The sequence below is a fragment of the Rutilus rutilus genome (genome assembly GCF_951802725.1).
Source record: "Rutilus rutilus genome assembly, chromosome: 18".
Classification (NCBI taxonomy): Eukaryota; Metazoa; Chordata; class Actinopteri; order Cypriniformes; family Leuciscidae; genus Rutilus; species Rutilus rutilus.
This window is the reverse complement of record NC_140231.1, coordinates 26,031,517-26,049,397: the sequence shown is the minus strand read 5'-3', so window position 1 is coordinate 26,049,397 and position 17,881 is coordinate 26,031,517. Positions and strand designations below refer to the sequence as shown.

At 38.8% G+C, this 17,881-nt stretch overlaps 1 protein-coding gene across 1 annotated transcript; it reads left to right on the top strand.

Moving 5' to 3' along the window:
- The first annotated feature begins 3,224 nt into the window (after positions 1 to 3,224).
- Positions 3,225 to 16,650, top strand: dcaf12 (DDB1 and CUL4 associated factor 12). The gene is made up of 9 exons (XM_084386300.1): positions 3,225 to 3,653; positions 6,961 to 7,251; positions 9,283 to 9,561; positions 9,751 to 9,811; positions 10,382 to 10,575; positions 10,693 to 10,758; positions 10,884 to 11,046; positions 12,248 to 12,426; positions 14,954 to 16,650. The coding sequence occupies exons 1-9, from the start codon at positions 3,597 to 3,599 to the stop codon at positions 15,110 to 15,112; spliced, it is 1,449 nt and encodes a 482-aa protein (XP_084242426.1). The 5' UTR covers positions 3,225 to 3,596; the 3' UTR covers positions 15,113 to 16,650.
- The last annotated feature ends 1,231 nt before the right edge of the window (positions 16,651 to 17,881 follow it).

Below are 17,881 nucleotides of genomic sequence, written 5' to 3'. Positions count from 1 at the left end.
AATTCATTTAGGTTGAGATGTAGATTTTTAATGCCCCAGCTGCCAGAGACCCTTATTTGACTCTTTAAAGTTTTCAAATATACAGCAGTCTTCAGTTGTAAAAGGCTTTTACCTGGCGTGAGACGGTACTAAAAACCTCAATCAAGATAGTCCAGAGAAACATGAGTGTGTTACTGCTGATACTCTTCAAATTATATCAAGCAATTTCCTCTGATATGGAATCACTTTTGAAAGATGTCTCTGGGGCAGATATATAGGTTATTGGGGACCTCATATGGCCCATCATGAATAAAAGTGCTGCGTTATCATTTTGTTTTTATTTTTTTCATTTTCATCTTTATAGGTACAAAAACAGCCTGTTTAAGCTCACTTTCCATGTGCAATTTATTTTGACGAGTGTTGCTTCAAAATCATGATTAAATTGTGATGTGCCACGTGGCGTGGGTGCTTGTTGATGCAGGTGGATCTCATGTAGTCAAGGTCACCCAAAAATCAAAAGAAAAAATAAGAAAATTACCTTTGCATTTAGAATATTAGGCTTTTTTTATAATGAGTTACCATTATGTAAACATACATTCCTCACTCTCTAGATATAGATAAAGACAAGGGTTGGACAATGCAACTGAAACACCTGGTTAGTATGGTGTAGGGCCTCCTTTTGCGGCCAATACTGCTTCAATTCGTCTTGGGAATGACAGATACAAGTTCTTCACAGTGGCCAGATTGAGTTTGAGCCATTCCTCTTAGAACATTGGCCAACTCACTATTTGATGCTGGTGGAAGAAAATGTTTTCTGACTTGCTCCTCAAAGTACCCCTAAGTATCTCAAAAATGTTTAGATGTGGTGACTGCAGGCCATGGGAGATTTTCAACTTCACTTTCATGTACATCAAACCATTCTGTCACAAGTCTTGGTGTGTGTATTGGTGCATTTTATCATGCTGAAACACGGCACCTCCTTCAGGGTACGACGTTTGAACCATTATGTGCACATGGTCCTCCGGAATGGTTCGCTTGTCCTTGGCACAGTTGGGAACGCCATGCCCAAAAACATCACTGATCCACCTCCGTGCTTCACTCTGGGCAGCAACAGTCGGGAAGTTAAGCCTCTTTGGGGCTCAACACCGTAACTCCCACGAATGTGGAAAAGACGGTGGTCTCATTAGAGAACATGTTTCACATTGTCCACAGCCCAAGATTTGCACTGTTGGCACCAATGAAACTGACTTGGCATTGACACGAGTGACCAAAGGTTTGGCAGCCCGACCATGAATGTTAACTCAGTGGAGCTCCTGATGAACAATTTGGGTGGAAACAGGAGAGTCAAGGTGTGCATTTAATTCTGCAGTATTTTTCTGTTTTCGGGTTAGTGCCTGGACATCCCTTTCAGACAGCTTCCACTTGCGTCAACAGTTACTCCTGTTGGATGTGGTTCGTCCTACGTGGTGGTATGCCGACATTACCCTGGATACCATAGCTCTCAATACACCAAAAAGACTTGCTGTCCTGTTCACAGATGCGCTAGTGAGACTTGTCTTCTTTTGAACTCTGACATGTCTCCCATTATGTTGTGTGGATTGCAATATTTGATGTACAGCTGTTCTATTGCTCTGCTAATTCAACCTTCACACACTGCTCTTACTGATGGAATGTAAAATCAGTTAAGATTGGCCACTAGGCCGTGCATATATAGGCGTGAAACCTCCAACACTATATTGGACAGTGTTTCAGTTTCATTGTCCAACCCCTATATATATATATATAGTCGTGAAATTGCAAAATCTACATTTTTTTCTTTTTTTAGATGAAATATGACCTGCATATGTTCTTGACAGATTTCATGAGGTTCACCCATCCCGTACAGGACTGATTATTCAAATAAAGTAAACATGATTCTTCCTCGTCTGTTTGTGTCAGCATCCCTCAGTCTAGGCTGAAAAGACTAGAAAAGGCTGAAAAGAACAGAGCAAACCCACTGCTGGATGCATCACAAAGAGCATTCTGGCCTGGAGTGAGTCAGCGCTCAAATGCAGATCTATTGTTATAATTGTAAATGGGGAAATGTGCTGAACCTGACGGACAGGTAGAGCAGATCAGAAGGCTTTTGTCTTGACGATACAGAGATCTGTTGCTCTTAAAAGTGTTTAAAAATGTTTCGTTTTATTTTAAATTATTTCAGACTTCAGTATGATAAAACCTAATCTTCTTTTCAAAAAAGTGTGGCTGTCACTGCACTGGTGTTTATGAAGCACAGATTTTGTCCAGGAGCAGAAATGGTGAAACTTCCAGGGGAACAGAGAGTAAGCAGCAACAGAGGTCACGGTTTAAGGAAATTCACACCCCACATGTTGAATGAGGTTGTTAAACAGCATATTGTGTGTCGGACAAAATAAACGATCAGCCGAGGATCCATCAGCCTATGGCATTGCTGAAACTGGGGAAACATTTTCATCCCGTTCAGATATGAACCAATCCAATAATTAGAGAGGAGGACATTACTAATCCAATACATCACATTCAGTAATGCTAATTTCCAAAATTGCATTAATTAAATAAATGAGTAATTTGTTATTATGTAGCTCTTTACACTCTGGACTTTCTTTCAACCAACTTCATGAGGTGCTGGACACTTATTTCCTCTTTTCCTTCACTGTTGTTCAGTCATCCATTTAAAACAAACTTTAATAGTCTACTTTATATTTCTCTTAAAAAGTAATTTAAATAATGTTTATATATTTCATATTTAAAGTTAATAAGTTATACAGGTCAATTTCAATGATCTACAATCATAATAATTTGCAGGAATATTTTAAACTGACTGACAACTTAGCGAGGCCCCTAATAAATCATAGCATTATAGACTTTTTTAACCTAATAAATAATTTTCTACTACGATTAAATGTAGGCTACATTAACGACGACCGCCAAATACATTAACATAATGTTGACTTGAATTTGAGTTTGATGACCAGAGCTTATTTTTATCCAGCCAATTATAATTATAAAAAGGAGACATTGTACATTATAAATGCCATAAACGTCTTTTGTGGATTTTTAAAAAGCACAGAATTGTAAGAATGAATATATATCTACAGCAGAACAAATCATTCACAAGCAGAACATGAAACGTGAGACGGTAGAGCGTGCGCGCGCACGCAACCGACGCGCACGCGTACGCTTGACCTTGTTTTTGTTGATGTTTGACTAGAGTGCGGCTGCGCGCGGCGATGTACGTTGAAGGATGACGCGTTTTGTCAGGAGAACGACGGATAGAGAGAGAGAAAGAAGATAGGTGAAAAGTGAGCTGGGTGCAGGGGAGGGGCAGCTGTACCGTTGTAGCTCCTCCACACAGACGGAAAACAAACAATCCTGTCCTGAAAAAGATCTCAATCAAACGGATCGGGGATCGGCCACTAAAAACAGAATCGGACGGTTATTCGATTCATCCTCGGCCGACGCGACTTGGTTGGATTCGATTAGTCGCGGCGCTTTACCAGCCCAGAGGCCGCCGAAATAACCCCATCGCCATTATATGATCCACTTCCCAGCGTCGCTGCTACCCTCCATGTGGGTGAGGGAACTGTGCGTGTCGGGCTATGGCGAGAAAAACAGTTAGCAGGAAAAGGAAAGCAGAGGAGCCCAAGGAACAACAGGTAAAAAAAAAAACAGATCTCTGTTATACCTAACAAAAACACTAACGTTATATGCAGCCATATGCTAACCTCTCATTTTATATGAAATAATAACCACGTATAATGTAAAACAGAAGCTCGAAATGTGACACTTTACAAACAGGAACAGATTGCAGTCTAATGTTAGCACCAGTCTGCTGGCTAAAGGCTAACGTTAATGGTGTGGTTGTTAACTTAGTTGTTGTTGACATTGATCTGGCATTGGTGAGCTGGTTTATTAATGTGTAATCATTTATCAGTTGCCTTGGACATTGAGGTTATGTGTCTGAGTGCTACGTCTTAATCCTGCACTAGATTACAGGATAATGTTACTCCTGCAAGATATAGACCGCATTAGCTGGTTAGTCGCCCAGTAAGACTGAGATCTGCTATAGTTCTCCATTATTCCATCATTAAGATGAGAAATATCAATAACACAATGTATTTTTTTTTTTTTTTGCTGCACAATGATATTGTCTCAATATCAACATTTAATGTTCTTAACATGTGTATCAATGTATTCGATTGTCCCTTTATTTTTATATAACCACAAAGCCACATTTCTTCAGACTTATTCAACATTTTATATAATTAGATATATTTTAAACATAAGAAAACAGGCATAAATGTAGTCTTTAAAGAAACATTACTATACTACTATGTCCTGACAGCAGGAAGAGTTTAATCTCAGCCACAGTTCATAGATGTGTCTGTACTTTCTGTCAAAACTGTGACGTTTTAATGAAAACATTTATATAATGCAATATCAAAGTCTTTAATGAAAACATTTATATAATGCAATATCAAAGTCAACCTTCATCCTGATGGTCTTCTTTCTATATTTCACCTGCTATGAGTTCAACAAGGTCATATAGGCGCTGTTGAATTTGTATCATTTAAAACAATTGTCATTGTCAATGTTTTTAACTTGTCTAGTTTTATCAATATTCATGATGAATATCTGACACATTATTTTGAATCTGTTGATTATTGATCTGTATGGCTTAATTATGGCCTTGTAGTGATGTTAATGTGGATTCACAGGACAGGATAGAGTTCTCATATGGGGGGACGGCGGTCTTCAGTGCAACACACTGACTAGTCGCTTTCCTTATTTGGTTTTGTTGAAGGTTTATTACTGTTATCACTAACGTATCCCTGTGTGACAGCCATAGCTAGAAGAGAAAATCATTAAAAAAAAATCCACTGATATCATAGGCCTCAACAATTGATGTTAGTAGTAACTAGACCTTATAAGGTGATTGATTGTCCTGATTTTATATGTTCATCTCACTGATTATTTAAAACTCATATTATTTTATTATTATAATATTGTAAATATCATATTATAATACAGTGAGTTTATAAAGTCTATAATTTCATGCTTCAATACTTGAACCACAAAACCAGTCACATGGGTCAATTTTTTTAAATTGAGATTTATACATCATCTGAAAGCTGAATTAATAAACTTTCGATTGATGTATGTTTTCTTAGGATAGGATATTTGGCCGAGATACAACTATTTGAAAATCTGGAATATGAGGGTGCAAAAAAATCAAAACATTGAGAAAATCGCCTTTAAAGTTATGCTCGCGATTGCCCTGCATTCACTCACAAAAATAAATGTTTTATATATTTACGGTAGGAAGTTTACAAAATATCTTCATGGAACATGATCTTTACTTAATATCCTAATGATTTTTGGCATAAAAGACAAATCTATAATTTTGACCCATACAATGTGTTGGCTTTTGCCACAAATATACTCATGCGACTTGTGACTGGTTTTGTGATCCAGGGTCACACATATCATAGCTTAATATACAGAGACAGTTACATCTAACCCGTTTGCAGGGTTTATTCCTCTAAAAATGTTTGTTTGTGGATCCCAACCAACACAACCCAGCAGCAACCAATGGTGTGAATTTGGGGGCGGGACTAGTCAGATGAGATATTTTTGTAGTACAGCTTGATTGTTAATGTTGATTCTTTGAGTTTTTCCCAACACTCTTGAAGGTCTTTTTTTTTTTTATGGTATGATTATACACTTGCAGAGTTTGTGAATGGGAAGGTGGCCGTGTATTGACTAAGATCCTATCCTGAACTATTTGGCCCGGCCGTTAGGATCTGGGTCAGTCAGATAGAGGGCCGACGTTTACTGGCCTGAAGGGGGATTGGAAGAGCTTTACTAGAGTAGAAACGCATCAGTGTTTATGACTAGATCTCGCGTAGGACAGATTATGTCATTTCAGCGAGAGTTATTTATATGGGTGATGATGTCTTGATTATAAGCATTATGATGTCAGTTCTGTTTAGCGGGAACAAGCATTAAAATGAATGAGTTTCCGTCTCACACACACACACTGATTGTCGGGCCTACGGGAGCTGATATACTTCAAGCCATTGGTTTTACACACCCCCTGTCATGGCTATATTGGATTTGCCGGGAGCACAGAATCGCTTTGTCTGCCAGCTGGCGTTAGCATCAGATGGATGCCCTCACTTTTGTTGTTTGGCTGTTTAGGTGCAATATATTGTGTTTGATCGTATAGAGTGCTGTTAGCAGGGTGAGGTGATGCATTTTCAGTGCCACCAGGTGTTTTTCTTCGAATGCAAGCTGTTTTTAAAAGCCGCAAAAGTGCATACACAGTGCTGGATTGCAAAGGAGCCACCTTAAACCTGATGTCCTGTGAGATTGTTCTCATAATTTATGGTTTCTGTTTGAAAAAAGTTACATAATCAGAATGAGAGAGAGAATATGCAGTTTACTAACAAAGAGCATTTTTGTGAATTAATGCTTCATTAATGAATCTAATGCTTTCCAAATGAATATCATTTTTTTAATGTTATGATGCTTAAATTTATTTGTAGCATTTAACATGATTGTTTCAAGTTTTTTTGTGGTTTATTTAGTTTAATATATTTGATTTATTTTGTGATTTTTATCAGTTGAAATGTGAATGCCTGGTTTCACAGACAAGGGTTAAGTCTAGTCCCAGCCTAAAATGCATGTTTGAGCTGTTTTAACTAAAAGCACCTTGCAGTGACATCTTAAAATATGTCAGCGCCATTATTTTTCTAAGACACATTTATAAAAGCTACTTAAATGTCCTAATTGAACTCCTACTCTAAGCCCTGTCTGTGAAACCATGCCGAAAATATCAGTAACTGCCAGTGAATGCTTTACAGTTTGTTTTAGATTATAGCATTTTTTAAAGTCACATTTATTATGAAAGTAAATTGTTTTCATTTAGATTTTGTTACATCCTTTTTGTCCCTCTGACAGTTTGACTGGTGTCAGAGTGCTTTCAAGCGTGCCCGCGTGTCCAGCTCAGCGCGTCATGCCCAGCACTGGTGGCAGAGTCGGCGGTCGGTGGTGTGCTCTGTGAGAGGGAGGGAGTTTCGCCCTCAGCAGCAGCACGAGTGGAGCTTCCAGCGGAGTCTGCGTGGATTCGCTGCTGGACGCATCCCCGGGATCCTCAGAGAGAGAGAGTTCTCCCTCGGCCGCCTCAACAAGGTGTTCGCTTCCCAATGGCTCAACCACAGGCAGGTGGTGTGCGGGACCAAATGCAACACGGTGAGGTGGTTTATGATTAGTACTTCAGTATGTAATGTTATCAGTGCTGTACTGGTCTCTCCTCACATTTAAATCGTGAAATATTTGAAAGTTTACTGTTAATTTTGATGTTTGGTGTAAACTGGAAAATAGTTTACTCTATTTCACAGTTTACACTTTCTTTTACTCTTTTGCTTTCACTCCCCACACATACAGGATGCAAGTTACTTTTATTTTCCAGATTTTCTTAACCGTACTTAATTTCCCTGAGAGACTTGCTGGATATTCTGCATATTGAGTTGGGTCACCTGCTCATTACTAGTAACTACATTACTAAAGTGCAAGACATAAATCTTCCAAGAGAAAAGGCAAAAAAGTAGACTACTATTATTATGGTTTACAATCTATATATATATTCAACTAGTATTTTTTTAAAGGGGTGGTTGAATATGATTTCACTTTTCTAACTTTAGTTAGTGTGTAATATTGCTGTTTGAGCATAAACAACATCTGCAAAGTTACAATGCTCAAAGTTCAAAGCAAAGGGAGATATTTTCTTTTAAAATCATTGCTTTTTAAGGACTACAACAAATAGCTGGTAAGGACTACACGAGCTTCCTCCCGGGTTAATGACATCACTAACCCTAAAATTTACATGAACCCCGCCCCCGGGAACGTGATTTATAGATTATCAAGACAGAATATGCTAATCAATGACTAGAAGATAACTACACATAAGCTACATAAATTCATTAACTAACCGGTCAGAAATGTTGCTCTACATGTTGTCATTTCTTCTTGAGTCTCTCCATCTTTCTGACTTCGGTTTGAATATAAAAGGCTAAAAGTTTTTGAAATTTAAGTGTGTGTCTGTGTGAGGTAAAAGGACACGAGCTCTTGAAGCTCCACCCCTCTGTGCTGGTAGCAGCAGCTCATTTGCATTTAAAGGAACAGACACAAAATGGTGTGTTTTTGCTCACCCTCAAAAAGTGACAAATTTGACATGCTATATAAAAATATCTGTGGGGTATTATGAGCTAAAACTTCACATACACACTCTGGGGACATCAAAGACTTATTTTACATCTTGTGAAAAGGGCATTATACCACCCCTTTAATGACAAAAACCCAACAAAATTACTTAAACTTTAACTAAAATTAGGCAAAAGGTTTTCAAGGCACATGTCACCCTACAAGAATATTCCTGGTTAAATAATCTCTATTGACAGCTACTGTGACATGCTGTTGATTGAAACAGAAAATAATTTTGGCCTGTAAATTTATGCTGTTATAGAGTTTAACTTTTTACATTTAAAGTCCCCCTTAAAACTCATCTTTGATCTAAAATGATTCAATGTAACCCTACACCCTTGCTTCATTTAGTATATGTGGAATCTTGAATATGCATATTAGTCTCCTCCTCCACTCAATCACACGCCACACGATGGCAAGAGGAAATACTGGTTTAATTCAGCCATAAATGTTTGAACCAGAAACTGATTCACAAGAAGTGGAAGAACGAATTATACAGGCTTTTCTACAAGATGATGATTAGCCTTTGGCTTGACTACTTTAGCAAACAACTAATAATGTGTTGTTGCTCATTTTACATGTTCAAACCATGTTCCCGGAGTCAGATGGCTGCCTTCTGAAAATCAGTATCCTTAGAAATGCTTTGAACAACTTAGAAAACCAGTGGAGAAAGGCATATAGTCCATCATAACATAATATATATCATGAACATAATTCTCCCTGCAAAACATGCAAATTCTTTTATCTCCATCATGCTTTTCCATATAACGAAAGAGAGTGGCAACTGTCAAGCTCCAATATGACATAAAAGTACAAAGAATATGTCCAGCTGTTTTGCTATATGCTTCTAAGACTTTCACCGTGGTTCTGAGATGTTCCAGACTACAATTTAGAGCTTGATAGATTTCACCTATTTATGTGTTTTATTTGTGTGTGGATTTCCAAAATGATCTAATTATGTTTGATACAGAATTCCTACAAGGATGACTTTTACTAATCCTGTTTTTCTTATTCTTTTAGCTATTTGTGGTGGACGTCCTCTCAGGACAGATAACCAGGATACCCATGCTGATTGACAGAGAGGGCATGGGAGATGTCTCCCAGGGTTTGGGTGGAGTGGGAGGCCATTTCCATTTCCAAAATCCAGGATCAGTCGGTGGCCTGGATGTCCAGCAGGGATGTGGCATCCATGCCATAGAGCTGAACCCCTCTCAAACTTTGCTGGCCACTGGAGGTGACAACCCCAACAGCCTGGCAGTGTACAGGCTTCCCACACTTGATCCTGTCTGCGTCGGGGATGTGAGTCCGCCTTTTGCTCCCTTTCTAGTTGTGCAAGTAGTGTAAATGTCAATGGATTAGTGGCTTTAGCCTTTGCCTCCATAAAAAGGAAAAACAAAAGTGCTCTTAGTGGCTAGCTTTGACTAACGTAATTGAAAACAATTCTGTTATTTAAAGACTCACTCAAGTTTGGTTCTATATTTCTAACAGGATGGGCACAACGACTGGATATTCTCCATTGCGTGGATCAGTGATACCATGGCAGTCTCAGGTAAGAAGCTTGCAGATCCAGTTTTGAGCAAACACTTAACACCGCGTCCTAACACATTAAGTGTGAGTGTACATTTCAAGAATTGCCAAAGTCATATTTCACCCCAAGCGCAAAGGGAGAAAAGAAATAGAAAGTATGTTTCGCATGAAGAAAATGGGGCCTAGTTCCGGAACATTAAGATTGATATTATTTTCATTACAGTTTAGCACAGCCTTGCATGCATTTCTTAGTAACATACTGTAATGTGATTTTAAAAAAAATATATTTATAAATCTATTTCATTCTGATTTTAATAAAAAAAAAGAAAAAATGTCAGGACATGATGGCTTTTCATTAGTTTAATTACAGTAATGAAAATTACATTTTGAGTTCTAGTAATGATTTTTTTCTCTAAATTGTCTTGAATTTGTCACAACTCCTGAAACATGCTTTCCCTGACTACCCTGTTTGGGTGTATTTTGAGATTAATTATACATTATCTCTTGTTGTACACCATCCTATGCTGTACATGGTTTACATATTCTACTGTTCCATTAAAGGAGAATGCATCTTTTTTGTTCACTGGAGCAGGATCTCGTGACGGTTCCATGGGTCTGTGGGAGATATCAGAGGAGGTGTTGTCTCAAGCGGAGAAGCATCAGAATGAGAAAGGTGTTCCTAGTTACTCCCACATTTCTCACCGCGCTCTCAAGGACATCCCGAAAGAGTACACCCACCCCTACAACTGCAAAGTGCGCGCACTAGCCTTCAACAACAGCCATAAGGTCAGCGGCTGTCTTTGACTCGTGTGGCTGTACTGACTCAAAATGAATTGTCTTTGTGCGTTATTCAAGCTCACCGTTTCTCCAATTTCACTTTTATCTTTTTCATTCATCCATTAGGAGTTGGGTGCCGTTTCTCTAGATGGATATTTCCATCTGTGGAAAGCACAAGACAACCTGTCTAAGGTACAGTTACTAGTATCAGTACCAGTATTTTTTTTTCCTCTCATCTATTGGCTTTTTATGCCTAGCTTAATATTTGATTTTTACAGTAGTCTCATGACTGTTTTTTCCGTTAAATTTATTTTCAGGAACTTTCTACCAAACTTCCTTACTGTAAGGAGAATGTGTGTCTGGCGTACGGGATGGACTGGTCTGTTTATGCGGTCGGGTCTCAGGCTCACGTTTCCTTCCTTGACCCCCGGCAATCGACTCAGAACATCAAATCCGTGAGCTCCAGGGAGCGTGGCAGTGGTATGTTTTTTTCCCCTTCCAAGATAGTTCACACAAAGTTAAAGGAGACATATCATGCTTTTAAATTGTTCCTTTTTACATATAAATCATACATTTGTAGTCTATATAAAGCGGAACTGCAATGCTTGGGTCTGAATTCTTCATTATTATAGCTCCACAGGCCCCTTTTCTACCCCTTTTCTGATGTGCGTCTGAGAGCAACTCGTTTTGGTGCGGTCTCTTTAAATACAATTGAGACACTTCATACCCCGCCCCCTCTCCAGGTTGCAGAGGTTCAACTCCACCCCGGTCGGCCATTTTTGTAGTTTGATAGCAGAGATACGATTATCTAGCGGCACAGAAACGTTTTATTCACACGTTATTAACAAAATGTCAACAACGGAAGACTTGTCCAGCCAGCCTTACATGTTCGAGCCAGAGTCGGAGCCGGAGCGAGATGAAAATGAAGACGACGAACCTGCAGAACAACGTCTTCATATGGATGTATCGCACTGGTGTGTACTGTATTTACACATGAAACTTTGGTCTTCCGACCTTTTACCACCGTGTCGATTTATTTCGATTAATATGTGCGAGGGAGAGAAAGCAAGACAGCGTCTAGTTTGGAGACGGTGATGTCTTGTTTACACTTTCGCCTGGCTCCGAAGAGAGAGAGAGAGCGCGCGCGCGACCGGGTCTCTTTCTCTGCTCGTTCTTTCAGTTAAACATGCGCCCTTGTCACAAGCGCGGCAGTTTATCTACATTAGACGGTGTAATGAAGCGTGTGGGTTACTACATCCAACAACCGAACATTTTAACTTACCCTCTCGTAACTTCTGCATCCTTTAGCTTGGACTACAAAATTGCAGCGAGAAATAAAAATGGCGGATTGCTCGACTGTTGGGCCGGAAGTCAATGTCCTTATTTGGCAGTTCCGCTGCAAATACTGTGACGTAATAGTTCAAAAAACGTCATAGATAACAGAAAAATCGGAACAGGTTGAAAAATATGACCAAAACAGAATATAAAGATATCAACGAAGCACCTGAAGAGAATAATTTCATATTTTCTGTACTTCTAAACACTCCAAATATACAACAAAATGCATTTAAGGGCTAAAAAAAGTGCATTTGGCATGATATGTCCCCTTTAAAAAGTTATATTTTGCAGAGCAAACTGGTGTTCAGTTTTCAGTTTTTATTTATTTATTATTATGTCTTAGGTATTCGCTCTGTGAGCTTCTATGAACACATAGTGACAGTAGGCACTGGCCAAGGTTCCCTGCTCTTCTACGATATCAGGGCCCAGCGTTTTCTGGATGGCCCATCCAGCACACCCGGCGGGTACCGGAATCGCACAGCAGAGGGCATCCTTAAACTCTCCACAGGGAGAGGATGGCTGGTAAGATTGTCCATTTTGCATGCTGAAATTGTACATATTGATTAGACCTTGATTGATTATGTATATTTTATTTGATGTAGGCCATTGCAGGCACTTAATACATAAATATTTTATTTATTATTATATTTTACATACATTAGAGATGCATGAATCTGGAAAAATTGAGTAAAAAAAAATTGAAGATCAAGATTCTCCCTCGATTCTGAACAGACAACTAAAACAAATAACATGTAATTTACTAGAGGTTCTTACTAAATGTTAGTTGCTGCAGTCTATTTAAAAGTGTTTCATTCATTATTTTTTTTAAATCAGTTAACTAATAAAGACTTAACTTGTTTTACTGGATGAATCAGTGTTTGTGAATAAATGTCTTGCATGAATGATTCAATGTCAAATACATTTTTAACAGTCATTTGTTGCCACCTGTATTGGCTTAACAATGTAATTGATACAATCTTGTCAAGTTACTTTCAAAAGGTGATTTACTCAATTTTGCAAGGTTGCATTTCTTTTACCAAAAATACAGTAAAACAGTAATATTGTGAAATATTATTATTTAAAACATTTCTCTTTTGTGTTTTGATATATTTAAAAATCGTATTTATTCCTGTGATGTCAAAGCTGAATTTTCAGCATCATTACTCCAGTCTTCAGTGTCACATGATCCTTCAGAAATCATTCTTATATACTGATTTGCTGCTCAAGAAACATTTTTTATTATTATCAATGTTGAAAACGGTTGTACTGCCATATATTTTGTGGAAACCATTATACTTATTTTATATAAGCATATTTATAGATTAATAGAAAGTTCAATAGAGCAGCATTTATTTGAAATAACATTATAAATATCTTTAGTTACTTTTGATCAGTTTAAGCCATCCTTGCTGAATAAAGGTATTAATTTGTTTAAAGAAAGTCTAACTATTACCAAACGTTTTAAATTAAATCTCATACCTAAACAATTATTGTTTTGCATTTTGTTTATTTATTGAACTTTCATACTCATTTAATGTACATGATATATTGCTATTTTCTTCTTTTGCTTTATACACCAACCCACTACCTAATTTTTTACCATGGGCAAACCTTGCAATTAATTAGTCTATATATAAGCTCCTTTACAAAGTGCTTACTTAAGCAGTCGGTTGCCTGCAGCATCAGCCTCTGCTTACCATATGGAAGTTCATTAAGCAGAAATGCTGTCTACTGCATTAATCAGGAGTCCACATGGAAGTATAACTGCTATTTGATTGGTTTAATTGACCCACTTAATTTGCTGCCCTTTTGTTAAAACTTTGAATAATTTAACTATGTAAGGGATAATGCACAGTTAGCTACTCATTATTGCAAAAATAAACAACTCCATACATCAGGGTCCTGATTTCCCTGTCTGAGGCTATTTTGTCATAATGAAGTGTCAACTGTACATTATCCTGCTTATTACATACATATACACACTGTTCAAAAGTTTGGGGTCAGCAAGATTTTTTTTTTTAAAGAAATTAATACTTTCATTCAGCAGGGATGCATTAAATTGATCAAAAGTGTTAGTAAAAACATTTATAATATTAGAAAAGATTTCTATTTCTATTTCTTTTGAACTTTCTATTCATTAAAGAATCCTAAAAAAGTGCATCACGGTTTCCCCAAAAGTAGCAGCACAACTTTTTTTCAACCTTGAATAAGAAATGTTTCCACCAAATCAGCATATTAGAATGATTTCTGAAGGATCATGTGACACTTAAAGATTATGATTTCACTTTTTTAACTTTAGTTAGTGTGTAATGTTGCTGTTTGAGCATAAACAACATCTGCAAAGTTACAACTTTCAAAGTTCAAATCAAAGGGAGATGTTTGCTTTTAAAGAAATCGTTTTTTAAGGACTACAACAAACGGCTGGTAGAGACTACATTAGCTTCCTCACGGGTTAGTGACATCACAAACCCTAAAATTTACATAAACCCCTCCCCCGGGAACACACAAGCTCTTGAAGCTCCGCCCTCTGTGCCGGGAGCAGCAGCTCATTTGCATTTAAAGGAACAGACACAAAACGATGCGTTTTTGCTCACCCTCAAAAATGTACAATTTTAACATGCTATAAAAAATGATCTGTGGGGTATTTTTGAGCTAAAACTCTGGGGACATCACACTTATTTATACATCTTGTAAAAAGGGGCATTATACCACCCCTTTAAGACTGGAGCAATGATGCTGAAATTCAACTTTGCCATCACAGGAATAAATTACATTTTAAAATATATTAAAATAGAAAACCGGTATTTAAAATTATAATAATATTTCACAATATTACTGTTTCTACTGTATTTTTTTATCAAATAAATGCAGCATCAATGAACATAAAAGACATCTTTCATTTAACTTGAACCAACATTTAAAAAATCTTACAGACCCCAAAATGAACGGTAGTGTGTGTATATTTATTGAGGCTGAATTAATATCAGAAAAGCAAAAATATCAGTCAGGTTCTTGTACCGTTTCTAAAATTCAGATTCTTCTCCCACAGAATCACGATGAAACGTGGAGAAGCTACTTTTCCGACGTGCGCTCCTTCCCGAACGCCGTGTACACACACTGCTACGACGACTCCGGCACCAAACTCTTCGTGGCCGGCGGACCCCTGTGTTCTGGCCTACACGGAAACTACGCCGGCCTCTGGAGCTAACCTCCGTCCTTCATCCCTCCATTTCGCTCTCACGTACCATGGGCTTATAGGCCATCTTCCATTTTTCCTCCTCACTCTTTTTCACTTTCAGTTTAGCTTCTATCCAAGATCATCCTCTATTTCTCAACGGACTCAGGAGCATAGATGTGATTCTCAGCTGTTTGTTTTTTTGTGTGTGCTTGTTCTTCTGTCGTTAAATTTTCATTTGCCTATTGTACTCCTGAATTGACATCTGTTTGTGTGTGTGTGACGAAAAAACGGCAAAGAAAAAAGCAGAGATGTGACCCTGGCTGATGTCTGATCTCCTGGAGAAGTTCCTTTGAGTCCTGAAAAAAATGGAGGAGGTTTTTTCTTCTGTGCATTGGCTGCCTGAACCTTTGAGAACTGTGGAAAAGTGTAAAAATATATGAAAATATTTAGCAGTCTCGCTGGGCATTATGCTTAAGATTTTTTTTCTTTTTTCGTTTGCTGTTTTTTTCTTTTTTTTGGGTTGCTAGAAACTTGGCGTGTTGAGTTTGTTTTGTTGTGTGATTTTCGAAGACCTGCTGATCAGCCCTCTTTCATGGCTCGCAGTGGACTGACATTGTGCATCCTGAAAAGGCTAAGAATCGGCATTTGGAGATGAATCTTGGTAAATTAAACGGACAGCCTGACCTGTAACCTCACTGTGCAGTACTGGACACTGGAGTCAAGACTGCATATATATGAAGAGCACGTAAAACATGGACATGAATCGCATAGCGGTCAATGAAGACTTGCCCGTTGTTTTCATTTTTCCCTTATGTTTTCAAAAATAATGGCAGGGAGAGACAATTGAAGGAAATCAGATACAGTTTGTGTTCTGTTGGAGGTATGTTGGATAATGCCTCTTTTATTGCTGATTCTGTACTAACGCACGCACACACTCACATCAAGATTGCGATTTTCCCTCTGTGACATTTAGACATCTTATTTATTTTGTATTGTTGCCATCACTAGCGCTCATGACGTTCAGGTACAATCATATTTGTTAGGATTGTTGCTTCTTATCTTCTCTGCTCAAAGGCAGGGCAGTTTTGTGTGACGTTGCCTTTCCAGAGTCTTTCTGTGAAAGACTTTTGCAGATTGAATTTGTTTAGGCTTTTCTTTTTTCTTTTTCTTTTCTTTTTTTTTTTTTTTTACATGGAAACTTTCATGAAATTGTCACGAAATTGTTAGTTCAATGACCACAGTAACAGGCATATATTAAGCAGAAATTAACCATCACTTTTAAAATGTATTTTATATATAAAATGTATATGTATACATATTTGGAATCTAATAGAGGGAGAATACAGTTTATGTAAATGTCAGAGGATATATGTGCGTGTGTGTGAGTGAACTAATCTGTCATTATTTTGGTGGTGCCCTTTTTTATACACACTTCCTGAATGTTTTTACAGATTACAGAAGTGTAAAGATATTGTACAATATAAAAACAAAACAAGCGAAAGAACAGTAACATGAGACATTCTTCAAAAAGAAAATGAATAAAACTTTATTGATGTATTTTTCTTCCATTCTGGCTTTGCATCATGATGTTTCTTTATGCTGAAGACTTTTAATATCAATTTATAATTCGTATTGAGAAAAAAAAACAATATACACACATACAGAGTGGTTAAAGTGGGATTTGGCAGGTGGGGGAACCCTCAAATTTTGTGTAGATGCAACATGGAAAAATGACTCACCGTGGGACAACATATTGAGTATTGTGGTATAGCAATACTTTTTGGGACAAGAGTGTCACTGTGGCACAATAAGATATTTTAATGGTTCTACATCTACACTGATATGATGACGATTCTATGTTAAAATTGCTGAACACAACCCTGTTTTTCAGAATGTAAATTCAAACATAAAAATGAAGACAACTATAACAGAAATAAATCACAACCACAATTATGTAAATTTGACATTAGCCTACTTCACCTTTGACTTTTAACTCCACTGCAACATCCACTTGCTCTGGCTAAAACAGCAATTGTCAGGGGCGGACTGGGACAAAAATTTAGCCCTGGCACTGTAGCCACACCTGCCCTGTTAATTTTAATGGTGTCCGTGCCGGAGACGGTGGTGTCCGTGCCGGAGACGGTGGTGTCCGTGCCGGAGATGGTGGTGTCCGTGCCGGAGACGGTGGTGTCCGTGCCGGAGACGGTGGTGTCCGTGCCGGAGACGGTGGTGTCCGTGCCGGAGACGGTGGTGTCCGTGCCGGAGATGGTGGTGTCCGGAGACGGTGGTGTCCGTGCCGGAGATGGTGGTGTCCGTGCCAGAGACGGTGGTGTCCGTGCCGGAGATGGTGGTGTCCGTGCCGGAGATGGTGGTGTCCGTGCCAGAGACGGTGATGTCCGTGCCGGAGATGGTGGTGTCCGTGCTGGAGACGACAGAGATGTGCCAGAGACGTTGGTGTCCATGCCGGAGACGGTGGTGTCCGTGCCGGAGACGGTGGTGTCTGTGCCGGAGACGTGCCAGAGACGTTGGTGTCCGTGCCGGAGATGGTGGTGTCCGTGCCAGAGACGGTGGTGTCCGTGCCGGAGATGGTGGTGTCCGTGCTGGAGACGGCAGAGATGTGCCAGAGACGTTGGTGTCCATGCCGGAGACGGTGGTTTCCGTGCCGGAGACGGTGGTGTCCGTGCAGGAGACGGTGGTGTCTGTGCCGGAGACGTGCCAGAGACGTTGGTGTCCGTGCCGGAGACGGTGGTGTCCGTGCCAGAGACGGTGGTGTCCGTGCCGGAGACGATGGTGTCCGTG